Below are 18,712 nucleotides of genomic sequence, written 5' to 3'. Positions count from 1 at the left end.
ATTCATGTTTGCACTTTAGACATTTATAGACAACTGTAGTGTAGACCAGTGATTCTCAACCCTTTTAATTCCAACTTAACCCCAGATTGATATACATTAGGCCACAGACCACAGATACGAATGATTTTTTATCTCTGGGACCTTTAGCTTGGGACCCCCTGGAACCCCCTCAAGGACCCCTGGGGGTCCCAGGACCCCACGTTGCTGTGTACAGGACGTGTCAATATGATATATGGAAGGTATAGTCCCAAGTCTTCCCACAGTGCTATAGGGTCTATAATTACGCCCCGTACAAGTTGAGAACAGGAAGCTATTCTCAACAACTTCCTGTTGTGCTCTTCAGACTGGACAGGTATTCGACCAATAACGACACAGTGTTCATGAAAATGTAAAACATCTGTAAAATATATATTTTGAGTATCCATTTTTGCGAAGCAGCTAGCTAGCTAGGCTTCGACTAATAGAGGGTATGACTATGCGCGTGACATCATCATCATACCTGGAAGTTATGCGGGAACACCTACTGGGTGGGTAAAGAAAATCACACTTGTGTGAAGTGAGGGGCGCTCTTATCGCACACAAAGCTGGGCATATGAGGGGCTAGGGCCCCTCAAAAACTACTTTCTGGCCATGACAGCCCATACATCCAAAGAGAAAAGTCCTATCCGATTGCATTAAACTCACTTTGCCACACACTTCGCCACTCGATTTGCCACTCACTTTATGCATGTGCATACCCTCCATTTGGCTCCCAGTAGGAGTTTGTGTGGACATGACGTGAGTCGCGTGACATCCGCTTTATTTTCCACTAGTTTTTATTTGCGTTTCCAAAGTACAGGCCGTTAGGCAGAAAACTGTGGGAGCCAACATGTCTGTCTTGAGAGACTATTGGGAAGGGGTTCTTATTCAGAGAAGAGGAGAATGCTGTAAAAGCCCCATCTGGGGTTGTTTTTTGACATAAATTAGGGATTGTGTGGTTTGTCCGACCACTAAATAGCCATCATTGTGTCAATGACTCAGCACTATGGTGCACTGGCCTTCAGGCAGTCCGCTCTATGACACACATCAGCCCCGGCCTCAACCCACAACCCAACATTGGTATGATATAACAGAGTTAAACGGACAGTAAAGTCCTCTGTGTTATAGGGATAGTTCACCCCCAAAATGACTTTTTTTCTATCGATTACTCGCCCCATGGAGTGTTGAATTCATGGACTTTCCGTCACATTCCTAAACCAATAATTTGATGACAGGAGACTCAACAAGTCTCCATTAAAATGATTGGCTTAGGAATGCTAGAAAAACTACAAAGTCTCCATGAATTCAAGGCTCCTTGGGGTGTGTAATTGGTAAGAAAATACATATTTTCTTCCCCTTTAAGTTTAGTTATGTTTATTTTTGTCGTTTCTGTAACGGAAAGTGTTTTAAGGGGTGGGGTTGTTGGCCCCACGCCCAACCCCCAACCTGGAGGACCGGGTGCTGCTTTTTGTCCGACCTCTACTCTAAAACCTGCCCGGCATGGTTGAACCTGCTGAGGGTATGAGCCCCCTCCGGTATAGCCTTCAGAGTCACAGAGGTACGCAAGCCTCACCACCACGGCAAGGTAGCAGCACAGGGGGATACAGCAAAAAACTCAAATCAGAATATGCAACTCCAATGTTAAATCCGTCCTGCTCTATGGGGCAGAGACATGGAGAATTACAAAGACCACAATAAATAAAGTGCAAACATTCATAAACAGATGTCTGAGGAGAATCCTGAAAATTCACTGGCCGGAAAAGATAAGTAACAACGATCTCTGGATGAAAACGAAACAACTCCCTGCAACAGAGGAAATTGGACAAAGAAGATGGAGATGGATCGGGCACACACTGCGCAAGCCAGTATCAAACACCACCAGACAGGCTCTGACTTGGAACCCTCAGGGAAAGAGAAACAGAGGCCGGCCCAAAAACAGCTGGCGGCGGGATCTCCAGGCAGACACCAAGAGGCTGGGATGCACCTGGTCGCAGATAGAGACGAATGCCAGTGACCGAGAACTCTGGAGGACCCTTATCGACGGCCTATACCCCAGTAGGGGTGTCAGGCGTAAGTAAGTAAGTAAGTATGTTTATTTTGTGGATGTAAAATAATGCTATTTTGAACTTTCTTACTTGCATCATAAATACTTAAACAACATTAAAAACGTACTGTGCCAAAATGACAATAGTAATAACATTAACAAGAACTTATATAAACAAATACGAAGAAGCCCACACCAGCATAACATAATAGGGCCAGGGGGGGGGGGGGGGGGGGGAAGGTATGTACAATTTGTGCACTAAGGCATGAGGCATATAAATGTGCAATAAGGTATATTTACCATTTATCTGTAGAAAAACAGCTGTAGTAAACACATGTATATTATATAGGGTAGTGGTGTGCACACCACTACCAAACACTTTTAACTTTTAACACAACTGATTAACAGATGAGCTGATTGCCATCGATCAGCACTTGTGCCGGGGGGGGGGAAATTGTCCAACCACTTACTGGCAATCAAGTTTTCTCTAATGAGTCAGCACTATGGCACTCTGGGCTTCAGGCAGTCCTTTCTAGAACACACCTCAGCCCGGATCTAAAGCCCAAACCACACCAAAGGGTTGGGTTGGGACAAAGACCGTTTTTTAAGGTAGACCACACCAATGCAAGTCATTGCAACACTTTCCAACACACATTTCTTTAATGAAAGTGGTTAACAATCACTTATATATTTAATTATTTTGTGAAACTGAAACTGTAAACCTGGGAATTGGGAATTTTATTATTACAAAGATTTTACTTTTGCTTGGACAGGAAATGTATAGGCTCTCGACAAACATTAAAGGTCCATAGACCTGGCTGGCCAATGACGTAATTTCAGCAAGCCATGCATTGGAGGGGCCTGCGCCCCTCAAAAACACACATTTTCAATTACCCCAACTTAAAGGACCACTTCACCACTTTTCAACTTCTCTTCCTATAATTGGTCCTAACTAATGTTCATGATAAAACACCACCATTTTTTCCTACTCAGTCTGTGTCTCATAGGAAGGCTGTGGGCAGTTCAGAAACCCGTCCACCAGTGACATCATCGATGGTGAATCCAAGCTAATAGAAACGGCAGGCTTTCTTTTCCTGAAAAGTTGCAATGCAAAAGTTGAAGCCATCGTTCTCACGATAATACAAATCTAAATATATTTTAAAACAAATCTTGTTTAAAAAAGAATCTGCCTAATGATGATGTCACTGGTGGACGGGTGTCCGAACTGCCCAAAGCCCTCCTATGAGACACAGACTGAGTAGGAAAAAATGGTGGTGTTTTATCATGAACATTAGTGAGGACCAATTATATGAAGAGATGTTGAAAAGTGGTGAAGTGGTCCTTTAAGCATATTATTCTTATGCATTATGTTCTACAAAATCGGCATGTATTTCAGAACATATACAACGATACTGACAATGAGGTCGGCCGACTGATATATTTGTGTGGCTCTACTCAGGCCACCCTCAATGACAGTCCTTGGGGCTGGGACTGATATATTTGTGTGGCTCTACTCAGGCCACCCTCGATGACAGTCCTTGGGGCTGGGACTGATATATTTGTGTGGCTCTACTCAGGCCACCCTCAATGACAGTCCTTGGGGCTGGGACTGATATATTTGTGTGGCTCTACTCAGGCCACCCTCAATGACAGTCCTTGGGGCTGATATATTTGTGTGGCTCTACTCAGGCCACCCTCAATGACAGTCCTTGGGGCTGATATATTTGTGTGGCTCTACTCAGGCCACCCTCAATGACAGTCCTTGGGGCTGATATATTTGTGTGGCTCTACTCAGGCCACCCTACTCAGGCCACCCTACTCAGGCCACCCTCAATGACAGTCCTTGGGGCTGGGCACTGCACTTCTATACAGTACATACATCATGTCTAAATATGTGTCACTTGTCCTCGCTGAAGAGTGGCCTCATTGTCCATGAACACGCCCTGTGGTCAGTGCTGTAATCTCCGCGATATGAATCGGAACAATAGCGTCTCAGTCACTCCCCACTCACGGCTTCCCTCATGGCCCTCTCTTGCTGTCCTGCTTGCGGCCTCCCGTTCCGAGACCCCCCCCCCCCCCCCCCCCCCATGTCCCACATGTGTGGACAGGGGTCCACGTCAGAGGATGGCAGCGAAAACATGGCATGTGCGTGTGTGTGCTGGACAGTGGCGGGTCTATGTGCGCCGGGCGCCTGCCTGAGTGACTTCACAGTGCTCCCACTGTCAACGTGCGTCTTGTGTCAAGAGGCCCCAATGTGTGTCATCGAGCAAGACCTTAAGACTGGTGTTAACCTCAACTTCACAAGGTTACACGCACAAACACGGTAGCCACTTGTCACACCACAAACACACTCACTAAAGTGCATTTCCTAGACCTAGAGACTAGTATCCATTTGAATCAAAGGCGACGGGAGAGATCATTGCAGCGTAATCCAGGCTGCATGCATGTGTAATAATTGTGCGTCGATTTCTAATCCTGGCATATATAGTACCGTCAATATCTATAAACAAAATGCTTCATAAAATGTTTGTGTAAGGATTTGCTGGGAAAAGCTCTTGAATGTGTGTAGAGAGATAATGCGCAAGCACGCGTGTGGATGTTTGTGCGTGTGCGTGAAGCCTGTCCCTGGTTAGTGGGTCGAGAGAGAGAGGATGCGTGTGACCGTTGGCATAACTAAGAAAGAGAAATGTGAAACATATTTACATGGACATGGAGTGTTCAACTACGATGCCAGTAAAAAGCAGTGTAACTCCTTTCACAAAATTGTGTGTGTAGTGAGTGGGACTGGGTCTGAGAGAGAGACAGAGAACTACTGTATGACAAGAGCAGAGTTAAATTAGCCGCTCTTCCAGCCTGCAGATCGATATTTACTGTGTCTGCTGGTCCCAAATACATATTTTACCACCCCCAAATGCTTGTGTGTGTGTGTGTGTGTGTGTGTGTGTGTGTGTGTGTGTGTGTGTGCTCACATTGCTCCTCAGAAAGAGTCCTCTCCACAGGAAGGTGTTTTTTCCCTGCTGACCGGATCTTGTCAGGAGCGACTTCCCCGATCTGTAAACCACACACGTACTGGGGATGAGTGAGATGTGGGAGAGACACTGGAGGGTGGAGGCACAGGCCTAGAACAGCATGACTGAGATGTGGGAGAGACACTGTCTGGAGGCACCGGCCCATAACAGTCAATGTTGTTGGTAGTCAGATATCGCTGCTTGCCGACATGTCTGGTTTTGATTGATTGAATACATTATTAACAGTTTGCAGGAAAAAAAAGCACATGAAAGTACAGTTCAATGCAAGGTCTGCTGAGAGGATCTAATACCCAAGAAAGCCTATGGCTTGTTTCCATTGGGTCCTTCATATTCAATTCATTAAATTAGTGACACATTAGTGACATCTAAGTTCAAAGTAGGGGCTGAAACTGGGTGGAAAATAAAGATAAAAAATTAATAAAAATCAGACTTGTGTGAAGTTTATTTATATCGGCCACATGACGCCTTACGTTGTCATTTAGTTTAAACAAACATTAAAGTCCATAGACTTGGCTAGTATACTGTATGTTGCTAGTGCCCCTCTCTGCACCGAATTGTAATGTTCCCAGACGTATTCGGGAGGCAGAGATCTCTGATTATCTGGCTATGCAAGACTACTGTTTGACTGACTGACTGACTCCTCATTGTTGAAATACACACACATGTGCAACTCCTTCAGTTTGCTTCAAACATTTCCTTGTTTAGATTTTACCAACAAACTCAACACAGAGCCATATGCATGTCCATCATTAGCCCAAAGCAATTCCTATTTGACTGGGCCAGTAAAACGTTTTTTGGAATATGCCTATTTTGTCTGATTTTTGTTTTCCCAGTCAGTGGTCTCAGCTAAATGTAAGTAAATATATTATATTATAATTATTTATCTAATAATGCATTTCCCCTCAAAGTCTCTCTCACTTTGCATGCATAGACAGCATATGCAGCTGTCTGGGTATAACTGCACTGATACTGAAGTCAAGTTGAGCAACAAAGTCCTCTGTTAGCATTGGCAAGACAAACACATTCACATAGAATACGATGATTCATTTTCTACAGAATGACTAAACTCACAGTTTACCGATCCTGTCTCCAGAACAGAACAGAGATTAGAGAACTGGGCTGGTTTGTCTATTTACTTATCTGTCCTACATTATGTTGCTATTTTGCTACTTAGTTAGAAAGTATGGAGCCAAGAATTGTCTGGTACTTGGAATACCAGATGATTGGGGTTTACACTATCATGCCAATTCAGATGTTTCTTTTGATTGTCTACACATTTTAGTGTTTTCATTGTGTTGTCTGTGGGGAAAAACACATTCAGGGACACACGACGACATTGTATAATCACTTAGTCTTAATGTATGTCCATTGTCAAAATCTTTCAGCCTGTACTGTACCCTCTGTCTTTATAAAACAGGTGGTCAAATAATGCAATGTAATTGGTAGACTAGATAGGTGTGGTATAACCCGGTAATTATGTCCATGTGTAGGTACATTCACACGTCCCGTTACACATCCCATTTGAATGTATGTCATGTTGCCATATTTGGCAACTATGACCCTCATAGCCAATGTCACTATTGATAAAGGGAAATAATACCTCGGTTGAACTGAAATTCACATTAGCTGGATAGATTAGTGTTTTGTGCTGCCACAGGACATGAATGCCAGGGTGTGGGTGTAAGCGATGTTGTGAGAGACAGGTATTGAACACACTCACACCAAGCTTGTACTGACGCGCTAAGTTGAATGAGTTCTGATATGACACAGCCTTAGCTAAATGCCTAGACAATGAGTATCAGTTAATAGTCAGAGCCATAATCAGATAATATTAATATTACGCACTGGGTTGATTCGGCTGCGACAGTAATTATTTTATAATGGCAACAACTCATCCCAGCCTACACCCCAGTACATTGTCAGTAGGCTATACTGTGTCATACCTAAGGGGTTTATTGGCCTGGCGTGAAGGTGTGATATAATAACATAAAGCACCATGGGCTGTCCTGAGTAATTGCTTAATTACACCAAGAGTCTGTGTACTGACCTCCAGCTCGTTGTCGTCCATGCTGTGTGTGGAATGGAGCTCAGGGTTGTTAGCCATGTCCAGCAGCTCGATCACCAGGTTACGGGTCAGCAGCTGAGTCACAAACGGATGCTGGAGGAAAGGAAAAGCATAGTGAAGTGTTTACTGGTCCCTGGGGGAGGGACAATCACTTTGGCTAATGAGATGGTGCTCCAATAACAACATCACAAAAGGAAGTGATAGGGGATGTCTGAAAGACCAACAGAAGCAGACATCACCCCCATCTTCATCGATGGAGCTAAGGCTGAAGACACCCTGGGCAAGCGGAAGTATCGCCCAAGGAAATTACGTTGATGCTTTACAAATCAGTGTTGTGATTGGTCGGGAAAATATAGTATCCGGGGGAAATACATCTGACGGATGTTCCGGAGGATACATCCGCCGATAGCTTCTCTGCCTTAGGTTGTGACCAGGCTTTGCTTTTCGCAGATAAGTAAGCCTGGGACCGAGGCTAGGCTGAAGATGACAAGCTTCAGGTGCCTGGCTGTTCACGTCGCTAATGACCTGAAACGATCCCTAACGACTCCATGATTAGAGGACCCAACAATGGCTTTAGTTTTTGAGGGGATTGAAATGGGTCCACTTAAGCACTGTGGAAAGCATTAGAACATCCTGCGTAACAGTGTGATATGGCAACTGCACCGTCACTGATCCAAGGGGAACGGTACAAAATATTGTCTCCAGGCCAGAACCTCAAGGCTTAGAAATAGCTTTTCTCCAAGGACAATGTCAATGATGAACACTCTAGTCTACTCTAACCTCACTGTACTACTATGCACTGATAAGACTGTATAATAACCTGGAAGAGAAACTTTATCACTTTATCAATAATAGAATGGACTGAGAAAGAAATGAACAGCAATAGAACTGTCATACATTTATATGTAATATCAATCATGGATGTGGCATGGCCTGCACTGTGCCTTTCTGTGTTTTTGCGGGTGAGTGTAGTGAATGTCTTAAATTTAACATTCTGTATTGTACTGCCCACTGCTAACTTTGTTGCATGTTGCTCTGCATGATGAGTGATGACACAAACTGAATTGTAGTGAAGAGCCAGGTGACTGGTTGCGTAGGAGAAAAAGTCCATGAAACAATGTTTAATAAACTGTTCTATTCAGGTTAGGACGACAGTGTGTGGGAGTTTATTCCTTCCTAAATCTCAAAAGCAAGACATGAAAGGGTGCTGCTGCATTTATGAATAGCTTGTGTGGGATATCACACACTTTAACCTGGCAACCCTTTCACGTCCTAGTAAAGCAGTGCTACCCAAACTATAGAGAGCACACAGGGACAGTGATGATGAACAACAGGAGGCGGCACACCTACCTGCAGCAGGGTCTCAGCTGAGGGTCGTTTGCGTGGGTTTTTAATGAGCGCCATCTTCACAAAACTCTGGAACGCTGTAGTCCTGCAGAGAGAGATAGAGAAGGGAGAGGGAAAGAGTAAAAAGTGGATGAGGGAAAAAACAGAAGTCAGCCAGGAAGTGTTGAGTGGAAAGGGAAATTCAGACCTCTGCAATGTTTCTATGCAACTTTTTAATGCTTAATTTATGTACGATGGTGTTGCATGACAGAAATAGCAGATCTACAAGCTCATAACGCGTTGCATCAGTGACATTGCGGCATGCAACACCATCATATGCCAAAGCATAAATCTGCCTTAAGAGGGAGGGCAGAAGACAAATGAGATGTTTAGAAAGACAAAGTACAAAATGGGTGGCGTGTGAATATGAGAAATTACCAACCAAGAGAAAAGTAATGAACCCAATCTATGCCAACCTCGAGATATCTCGTGAATAGCTATTTAGTCCATATATGACAATCACGAGATTACGAGATTTGATTAAAGAGCATTAATCCAGCTTTACAAAAATATCTAAAATGTTTTGTGGTAGAAACAGACTACATGCTAATCCCCGGTGCACACGCACGTGCACAAACTCATTAGTGGTTTTTAGTGCTCAGAATGGGATAAAGTAACATAATAAAACTTAATAAAATTAATTCAAGGTCGCACTAAGCATAATAATAGTCCAGTCGGCGCTACACAGCCTGGAGCGAGACTGGCGTGGCAATGGAGGACAACACTTCCGGGTCGGCCGGATGAGAGCTCTTCTTCTTTGTTTCTTGGAGGGAGGGAAGGAATGTGTTAACACCCTGAGTGCACAGGACGAAGTTCTCCGCCCTTTCAATTAGTAACACCCAGCGCCCAGGACGGAGATTGATCAAAAGGACGGATATTATTGATATCAAGACCGATCGCATCGCTCCACAGGCTGGGAGCATCTGTTGCGCAACATTCGATGTTGTGCAACAGTGGGACGTCATCGAAAATGTTCCCCCCCTGTTTAGCCGACGAGACCGAAAATCTTAATAACTCTTGATCTAAATCATTCCGTCCAATTCTAAGCAAAGATTATGTGTTAAGACGGCCCACCGCGGTCCCGTCGCTAGTCGCGGTAGAATTAATCATACCTCCCGTTGTTGTCGATCGCCTCTAGTGTTTTGGCTACATCTAGCTGCTTCAGCCACATCCGGGATAACACCCGGTCCATCGGTAAAAGTGCTCCGCTGCTATAAATCGCTGGGCGCTATGATTTAATGGATTAAATAACCCCAGACGTTCGGGGTGTTAATAAGGGGATCGGAAAAATATCTAGCCCCATATTTCCAAAACAGGATGTCTTACAATATGTATACAGATCCAGAGAATGACAGGGGAAAGAATTATGGACATAAGAAATGTGGAAAAAGGGACACTTAATCTCACCACTTGGTCTTATCCTTGAGTCTGGGAGGTTGAAAGTTGCTCTTGGACATCAACATGAGGGCTCTGCAACCAGTGTTGGAAAAGTTACTCAAAAATGTCAATACCTATTACTAGTTACTAGTAAAAATAAAGTTACATATTACTCCCTGCCAAAAGTAATTGCATCTTTTGTCCCCAAAAGTCTCACACTGCCCAGTTTGTTCCGGACGGTTTAAGGTCTGCCCTTCTGCATCCGATAATTCACACGTACAGGCAAGTGTGCATCGTTTCCGTATCCGCTCTTTACCAGTTACTGGAAAAATACATAATATTACTTTAAGTAATACGTTACTTTCTAACAGTCTGCAAGACAGTTTGAAATGTCACCCCACTGACACTGGAAAGACGTTTCAATGGTTTATACTGTGTACTGTCGCTGGAAACACAGCCAGTCAGCCAAATGTTACACAACAAAATGTCTCTCTACCTCGACACTGGCTGGGATTGTACTAACTCCTCTGACCAAATATGGGTTTCTGAATCCCCCACGTTCATCATAACGATTAATACCCCCCCCCCCCCCCCCCCCCCCCCCCAACACGAGGAGTAGCGAATTCTGGGCCTTCTGCCAACGTCTCACAGCGGACCGTACCGAACCCTCTGTGTTTATTAGACGATAGGAGGTCTATGATTCATATAAACCATGACCGGCTTTCAGGGTACCTGTCAAAGCAAACGGGGTTTGAAATCTGAAATGACCCTTTTTACCCGTATTTGGCAACAGTTGTTCAGTACCCTCGCTTTGCACCTTGTGGACTGGACCAGTCACACTGTGTGTGTGTGTGTGTGTGTGTGTGTGTGTGTGTGTGTGTGTGTGTGTGTGTGTGTGTGTGTGTGTGTGTGTCTATGCTTGTCTGAGCCAGCCGTCTGTGCTGGAGTCAGGTCATCTGTGCTGGAGTCAGTTTGTCGGTGCCGAGTCAGAACGGCTGCTGAAATCACCTCATTGGGTGGAGGTCAAACATGGGCGGCTGGAGCTCTGCCAGTTCGATGGCAGTGATGCCCACGGCCCAGATGTCACACAGATGGTTGTAACCACCCTTCTTCTCCACAGCAGCTACTTCTGGTGCCATCCTGGTTGATTAAAGGAGCATTCAGTGATTTAGGAAAAAAAAACGGTCCGCCCCGGTAACAAGATGTGCACATGCACACTCTACAGTGGGGGAAGTACAACAGACCAACAGCACGTGCACCAAGGCCCGCCCCACTCGATCATGATTGGAGGAAGTCCCCTCTCATCCTGATTGGATGAAGGCTTTGCCACCCAAAGCCCAAACCGAAACTAGGGTTTTTTATACCCCAGGGGCTCACTGGGGACAGGGAGGAACTCCTTATATGGTCAGCACACTTTATAGTAGGGCGGATTATCCAAAAAATAAGAAAAAATAAGTGATATTTGAATTAAGTTAAATCACTGAATATACCTTTAAATGGGGGGGGGGGGGGGGGGGGGGGGGGGGGGATTCATACATAAAGGGTGTGAAGGAATTCACATGGTGCAAATTACACAGTTAAAGTCAGGCCAGGAGATCATTTTAAATTCTGGAAATTTAAAGAACAGGAAAAAACTGTACTTTGCTAAATCTAGCCCGGCGCCAACATTCAGGACACATCCAGTAAAACGTTGTGTGATGTCAGGAGTGGGAGAAGTACACCCTGGTAAACTCACTAACACTCCATATAAACAAATCAAGGACACTTATTTAATCAATATACATTTAATTTAAAAATCACACCCGTGTGAAGTGAGGGGCGATCTAATCATCGTACAAGACGTACATCATCATCAAAAATGGTGGTCCCTTATTGGCCAAGGGTTCCCACCGACAAACATATGCCGATTTGATCAGACACATATGAAGTAAATTCTTCGTTCATTGTCAATGGCATTTTTTATGTTTGTTCAGACAACACAAACATTAGTTCTCCGTTCATTGTCAAGTGGCATTTTTGATGTTTGTACAGACAACACAAACAGTTACGGAGAACTTTTTGAGTGGTGTAAACCACTCCTACAACTGGCTTTGTTAGTCTGTCTGTCTGTCTGTCTGTGCTCAAAAAATGAGCATGGTTGCTACGGTCACCCAGTTCACCCGGGTGTGATTTCATTACGTCAGACATTACGTCAGACCACAGCTGATCAGGCTATATAAGACCTTACACCACTCAGTTCATACGGGTGTGATTTTTTTATTTTAAGTAATTTCCATGTGATTATTTTATTTTTGAGGGGCGCTAGCCCCTCCTATATACAGGTTTAATGTTTGTCTTTCCTAGACAAATATTAAAAACGCCATTGACAATGGACAGAGTTTAATGTTTGTTTTGTCTGTCCCTGAGCAAATCGCCATATGTTGTTATGTTATCGCGATGATGTAAGATGATAAGGGTTGGTAAAGCGCCCCTCACTTCACACAGGTGTGATTTAGCAACTGCTATTGTTGTCTAGATAGGAACTAGTATGGAAATATCAGAAGTTGTCCCTTACCTGTTGAACCTTCCTTTAATGTGTTAATATATCGAGGAACGTGTACAAATGGGCCCACAGGCGATTGTATAATGTAGAACCCTGCACTGCACTCCATGCAATTTGCCACATCAACATCAGAAGAGTGTGTAAAGAATGAGGGGATTATATTTTCAATGTCAGACGAGGCCAGGACAGGAACATTTATCTTACCAGTAGGGAGTTCCGATGAAAGATTTCCGTTTGGCCACAGAGGCGCTGATTTCTGCTGCAACACCAAAATCCGCTATAGAGGGGAGACAGCATTGGGGATGACATCTAATGAGACAGTATTTTTGACCCATGATGATATTGGGCGAGCAGGGTGTGCGTGCGTGCATGCATGCGTGTGTATGCATGCACAACGCATAGGTCATTACTGACCCAGTTTCACATCTCCTCGCTCTGTCAGAAGGATGTTCGCTCCCTGTGGATATGACAGAAGAGAAGCGAATGTGAGCTCTGTTTCACAGGCTAATGGATGTGGATGTGACACTCGCTCACACACCCAGAAATACTAACAAAGTATCTAAATGTAGACCACAACTTAAAGTAGTACCCTGGGAAAAAGGGAAAAAAAGAAAACTGTGAACATGACTGTACCTTTATGTCTCTGTGCATTTTGCTAGTTTCATGCAGATGATACAAGCCCTGGGGAAAAATCATATATATTTAAGGTCATATACCGGTAATCACAGAAAACAAATCAATCATCAATAACTAATATCAGGTGAAATAATGTGTCCCTGTTTTCTCACTGTGGTCACTGTTCTTGCAGACTGAGCCACCAAGATGTCCTAGACCTAGTTTGTCCCTTCACACACACACACACACACACACACACACACACACACACACACACACACACACACACACACACACACACACACACACACACACACACACACACACACACACACACACACACACACACACACACACACACACACACACACACACACACACACACACACACACACACACACACACACACAGCCCCAGCGTCTGGAAGACATGCTGCATTGTACCAGAACGCGCCCCCGGTGCTCTCAAAGACCAGACCTAATATCAACATGGTGTGTGTACACTAACAAACTGAACAGGCTGCTGAGGAAGGCCGGCTCTGTAGTTGGAGTTAAACTGGACAATCGGGGGGTTAGGGGAGGATGAGGAGGAAGCTGGAAGCTATCCTGAGGAAACCCTCCCACCCATGATGAGTTAGCGAGGAGGCGAAGAACCTTCAGCCACAGCCTTGCCATCAAGCTAGTGCTACACAATTCATCGAAAAAAAGATTGAGATCTACAGTAGATTCAGACAACTATGCAATCTCATTTCTAAATTTGAGCAAGAATCGTGTAGCACCTGTTCTGTTGTTGGGTTAAAGAGGCCTGCTTTACTCTTTCCATTTTGCACATTACATGGACTCCTGGAATGTACACTAAAGTATAACAATAGACACCTGCTATAGTTTAACTGCTATAAATGTTTTGCGGTTGATAGACTGTGTATACAAATAGGCCATTCTTAATATTGATGATAATGTAAACAAATAAGTCATATACAGTATTGAGAAGCAACAGATGTGATGTTGCTGTACTCTGTTATTCTCTGCTATGCGGTACAGCTATATTTAGCGGTATCTGGCTAGGTTAACTACTACTTTGCCCTACTGTGGCTGGAAACACAACAGTATGATTCAGCGTCTCAGCAGAGTGTATATTCCCGATTTGCCTGGCAATCTGAGCCGCAACGCGATGAGTCTAGCATGCAGGCAGTGGACATCATCTCCCTGGGAGAGAAATGAAATCCCAAAACACCTTACCTGGAGGGTTTCTCTGCAGACATAGGCGATCTGTTTCTCCTTTAATGGGCCCGTCACTGCAAGGAATACTTTGATTAATGGCAGAGATTAAAATAGGGTGCATTTTGCATCCAAAAATGCAGTTTATAGTTAAGGGACGCAATAAAACAACGACCTCTACATCCACGGGATGCACTACTGTACTACTGTACTACTGTACTGTTTTTTATTCTAGTTTATTTTTGCTAGCTTTAGTTATAATAATCATTTCCTTTTCTGTTTTCTACATGAATATAACCACATTATAACCATATAAAATGAAATGGGAGTTAAATGCTGCAATTTGTAAAAATGTCAAAACATGACTCCTAACGTCATTGAAGTGGGACTCATAAAATGTCCCTGGGACTCATCTAAAAGACCATCCCTGCATCCCGGGACTCATTACATTCAAAACCTATTTACATCACTGTAATGGCCAGTGCTCACACAAGAGGAACAACAACAAATATTATGGGCCTACAGGTAATATTCACAAATATAATATAAACACAAACTATTCTTGGGTGGGTGTTCTGCTTTTAATCAAAAACAGGTTTATGCATCATGTAACCTCACATGAATGAGGAACTGGCGAACGGGCTTGGCTTACATCATGTTCAGCATACTGTACTGTGTACAATACACAGTATGGAGTTCAAATAAAGAACCGACGCTTACAGCTATACACAATACAGCACTGTGTTGGTATGTTTTTTTAAAGTGCGTAAATAAGTACTGTATATGGATGTTTTTTAATCATGAAGAAACACTAGATCTGTTGGAAGATGAACTGAACCCATTTTAATAGCTCCATAGATATGAAGAGGGAGAGAGAGACAGCGTGCAGTGTGCTTTTTACCGTGGTAAATGTCCTGGAGTGACCCTCCACCACAGTACTCCATACAGATCCACAGCTTGGTGTTCCTGAAAAGAGACGCACAACTTTACCTGGTTGTCTGACACATGCACTGCTATTGTCCAGGCTTAACCATGTAAACCCTTTACTTAGATGACCTGGTCCCACAGGGCTCTATACATGGTCCACTCCTTTTTTCCCCCTCTACTCGCCCCATGCCTGTTTTTTACCTCTTCACCAAATCTGCCAAAAAATAGTCAAATCAACAATCTCAGTGAGCACATAGATCTGCTATTTTTGTCCAATGTTCGCCCCAGAATAGGGACGCTAGGGTTGAAGTAAGGACATTCAGTCCAAAGTTCTGATTATCTTTTCTAGAGACATTTTTAGAAGACTGACTGCAGCAGAGTTTTGTGTGCTTCACCAAAAGCACAATCTGACCTTGAGTTTGCAGAGCAATAGTATCAAACTTGATTTATTACAAATGAGAAACAACTCTGTCGTACATGGTACGACAGAGTTGGAGAAGCATGCCAAATGAAACATTTCACTGGTGAGCTATGATGCAGAGCAACTCCATTAGGAACACACAACAAGTCACAAGAAGGAGTGGGAAAGGAATTCTGCATTCTGGGGGCAGTGGTGTGAGGAACTAAGAGACAAACTACATTCACGTCTGCCAACAATCCAAGGAATGCCACAGATCTAAACAGCACAGCCTGAAAACCGGGCATGATAAGCGTCGCCGGTTTTGATTCCCTGCCTGCACCAACTACGCAGGAAAAAAAGAACAATTTCCCCTGGCCCTGATCAAACACTGCTAGAATACCCTTGAGCAACCTCCAACTGCTCCAGTTGGCCTGCTCAAGTAGTAGACTGTGGAGTCACTTAATATTAGATGTGAACGTGAATATCTGAGCTCTGCTGAAAAAGAGCACCTGTGTTTTATCGACGCTCGCATTCTAAATAAAGGATTTAAAAAACCGTACAGCACCTGTGATAGCTGCCGAAGTAGGCCACAATGTTTTTGTGTTTGCACTCCTTCATCATGGTAATTTCCTGCTGGATGGACGTGATGTCATCACCTGAACGGCAGACGATTGATCGATTAGAGATTACATGTATTCAGGTGTCAGCAAACTTGTGTCACATAGCACACAGAACAGTAAAAGCAACCTATAATCACAGTTCCCAATCTGGGAACCCATCGGTAAAAACAAGTCTTGCGAGATTACAGTGTGACTAACAACAATTTGTGAGCAAGTCATGTTACGCCTGATTCATACTGCGACTGCTATTTTAGATGCGAGACACCATGCGCAACCAATTATAAATCAGGCTTTAGCTTACCAGGATCCAACTTGACAATCTTGATGGCTGCAATTTCAGAGTTCCTGATGATACGTGCCTGGAAAGGATGAGAGAAATAGAAACAGTTTTCTGAAAGGGGGGCCATAAGGACTTTGGTATGAACTCACTTGTCACTTCTCTTACAATCTTTGATATCCAGTGTTTGTAGTGGTATTATGGGGAGCTGCTGATATTACAACACCACCATTCACAAATCAAATTTACAAATGATGCCTCTGTGAGGCTGTGAGCCTCACAGATAATATGAAATATGATATTATAATATGAAATATCAGTAGTATTGCGCTGGAATTCCTAGTTGTTTGATATATACAGAAACAGCATCAAATGTGCTTTCTTCATTGTAGCTTGGAGCTTTGTCATTGTCCTCCACTATCACGATTCTGGGCATCCCTCCAACTGCTCTGTTTATCTTAATGGTGATAAACTAAGATTAGTTTCTGCAAGTCATCTCACCTTGGCTTCCACCTTGGTAATGATGCTATAACCGGTATTAGGGTTATGATTGAGAACCCAGAAACACGACCCAAGCGACAAGGCCAGCTTAGTGTATGGCACTAATGACAGAATCATTGACTGGAGAGGTTCGTCACCACCTGACAAATACAGGGTCGTTGGCAAGACATGCAATACAACTATAGTCGGGTCACCTAATCAGGAACAACAAGTGTTCCAAGGTAAATTCCATAATTAACCACTTAAACCCTACTTAGCTGACCAGGGTGCGCAAAGGCTTTGTACTTGGTCCGCTCCTTTTTTCCGTCTACACCAAATCTCTTTGCGGCCGGGAAGAAGCTGATCTGCAAGCTCACAAAATGGCACTTTGTTGTATGTTGTGAGCTTGTAGATATGCCATTTTCACTTAATGGTCGACCCCGAATAGGGACGCTAGGATTCATGTGGTTAAAGGAACAAAGGTGATTACGGAAAATGGTAAATAAATGGTAAATGGTGCATTTATATAGCGCCTTTTATCCAAGGCGCTTTACATAGATTGTGCATTACATTCACCCATTCATACACCGATTGCGTCGGAAGCCATGCAAGGTACCAACCAGTACATCGGGAGCAATTTGGGGTTCAGTGTCTTGCCCAAGGACACTTCGACATGTAGACAGGAGGAGCCGGGATTCGAACCGCCGACCCATGGATCATTGGACGACCTGCTCTACCTCCTGAGCCACAGTCGCCCCACGGTAATTTATGTTTTGTGATAAACCTCCAGGACATGACAATGGTTAAATCATAGGCTTTGACCACGACCATGCATGGCTATGAATTTTGCAGTCAAAATATCTCGGTTTGAATGGAATAGGTGGGAGAATGAGATTGTGATCACGACGCAGCAACGCATGCTGTTGTGACATGTGGTTAGCTGTAATGTCACAACGGCATGCAGACAGAAGAAGGAAGGTGGCTTTGGATGTTGTTCAAAATGTGTCCATCTATGCTACGTTCACAACTTCCCTCGTTTGTGCAGGGAGCATCAATTATCTCCATTCACGGGCCATTCACAGGCCACATACTGTACGTGACGTCAGGCAAAATGCTTTTTCACTCTGTGCATCCACAACGGTCGTGGCAGCAGCCAATGGGATAGCGAGATCGCTATCCCATAGCGATCTCAAAACCTGTGGCTCGGCTACATCAACTTCCTGTTTTCTTTCCTGTTATACCACAGGACTTCCTGTGACTAAAGTGACAGAAACATCTCTGAGAGGGTTTTTTTTAGGCGGCAAAGCCTGAAATAACAGCGCCCGGGGTAACAATGGGTGGGGCTGGAAAGGAAACTTCACTGAACTTTTGATCACACTTCTATTCTACATGATGCTATATGATACCTTAATGCATGTGTGGGCTGTGAGCCAAATGCTACAGTGCAGCTGCAGATATGCGTAGGTAAATGGTTACAGTAATAGCTGTAGCAGCCGTGTCAGCAGCGGAGGATCTGTAACAGTTACACATTTTCTTACCTACCTGAATAAATACTTGATATGACAAATAGCTAAAATACCTAGGGCTCCATTTTCGTCACCGCTAAACCCCTTATCCCTAAACTTCTTTGCCTTTTTTTTACTATTTTAAAATGGCCAGTCTACAAGCTCACAACGTGTCAATGTAGATTGAACTATTCAAAACAGTTTTTCAAA

General features: G+C 43.8%; 1 protein-coding gene across 2 annotated transcripts in view; it reads right to left on the bottom strand.

The window, feature by feature from the left end:
- The window catches only part of map4k2 (mitogen-activated protein kinase kinase kinase kinase 2), a 39,158-nt gene that overhangs the window by 16,603 nt on the left and 3,843 nt on the right, over positions 1-18,712 (bottom strand). For both annotated transcript variants that reach the window (XM_079491479.1, XM_079491480.1), the window contains exons 2-13: positions 16,542-16,599; positions 16,186-16,276; positions 15,195-15,259; positions 14,315-14,370; positions 13,095-13,142; positions 12,876-12,918; positions 12,666-12,738; positions 10,928-11,059; positions 9,950-10,012; positions 8,507-8,588; positions 7,139-7,249; positions 5,032-5,113 (exon numbers count right to left, since the gene is read on the bottom strand). In XM_079491479.1, the coding sequence (XP_079347605.1) occupies positions 5,032-5,113; positions 7,139-7,249; positions 8,507-8,588; positions 9,950-10,012; positions 10,928-11,059; positions 12,666-12,738; positions 12,876-12,918; positions 13,095-13,142; positions 14,315-14,370; positions 15,195-15,259; positions 16,186-16,276; positions 16,542-16,599 (904 nt within the window). The remainder of the gene's footprint in view (positions 1-5,031; positions 5,114-7,138; positions 7,250-8,506; positions 8,589-9,949; positions 10,013-10,927; positions 11,060-12,665; positions 12,739-12,875; positions 12,919-13,094; positions 13,143-14,314; positions 14,371-15,194; positions 15,260-16,185; positions 16,277-16,541; positions 16,600-18,712) is intronic.

The sequence above is a fragment of the Electrona antarctica genome, assembly GCF_951216825.1.
Source record: "Electrona antarctica genome assembly, chromosome: 21".
In the NCBI taxonomy this organism is placed as follows: domain Eukaryota; kingdom Metazoa; phylum Chordata; class Actinopteri; order Myctophiformes; family Myctophidae; genus Electrona; species Electrona antarctica.
This window is presented reverse-complemented; position numbering and strand designations above follow the sequence as displayed.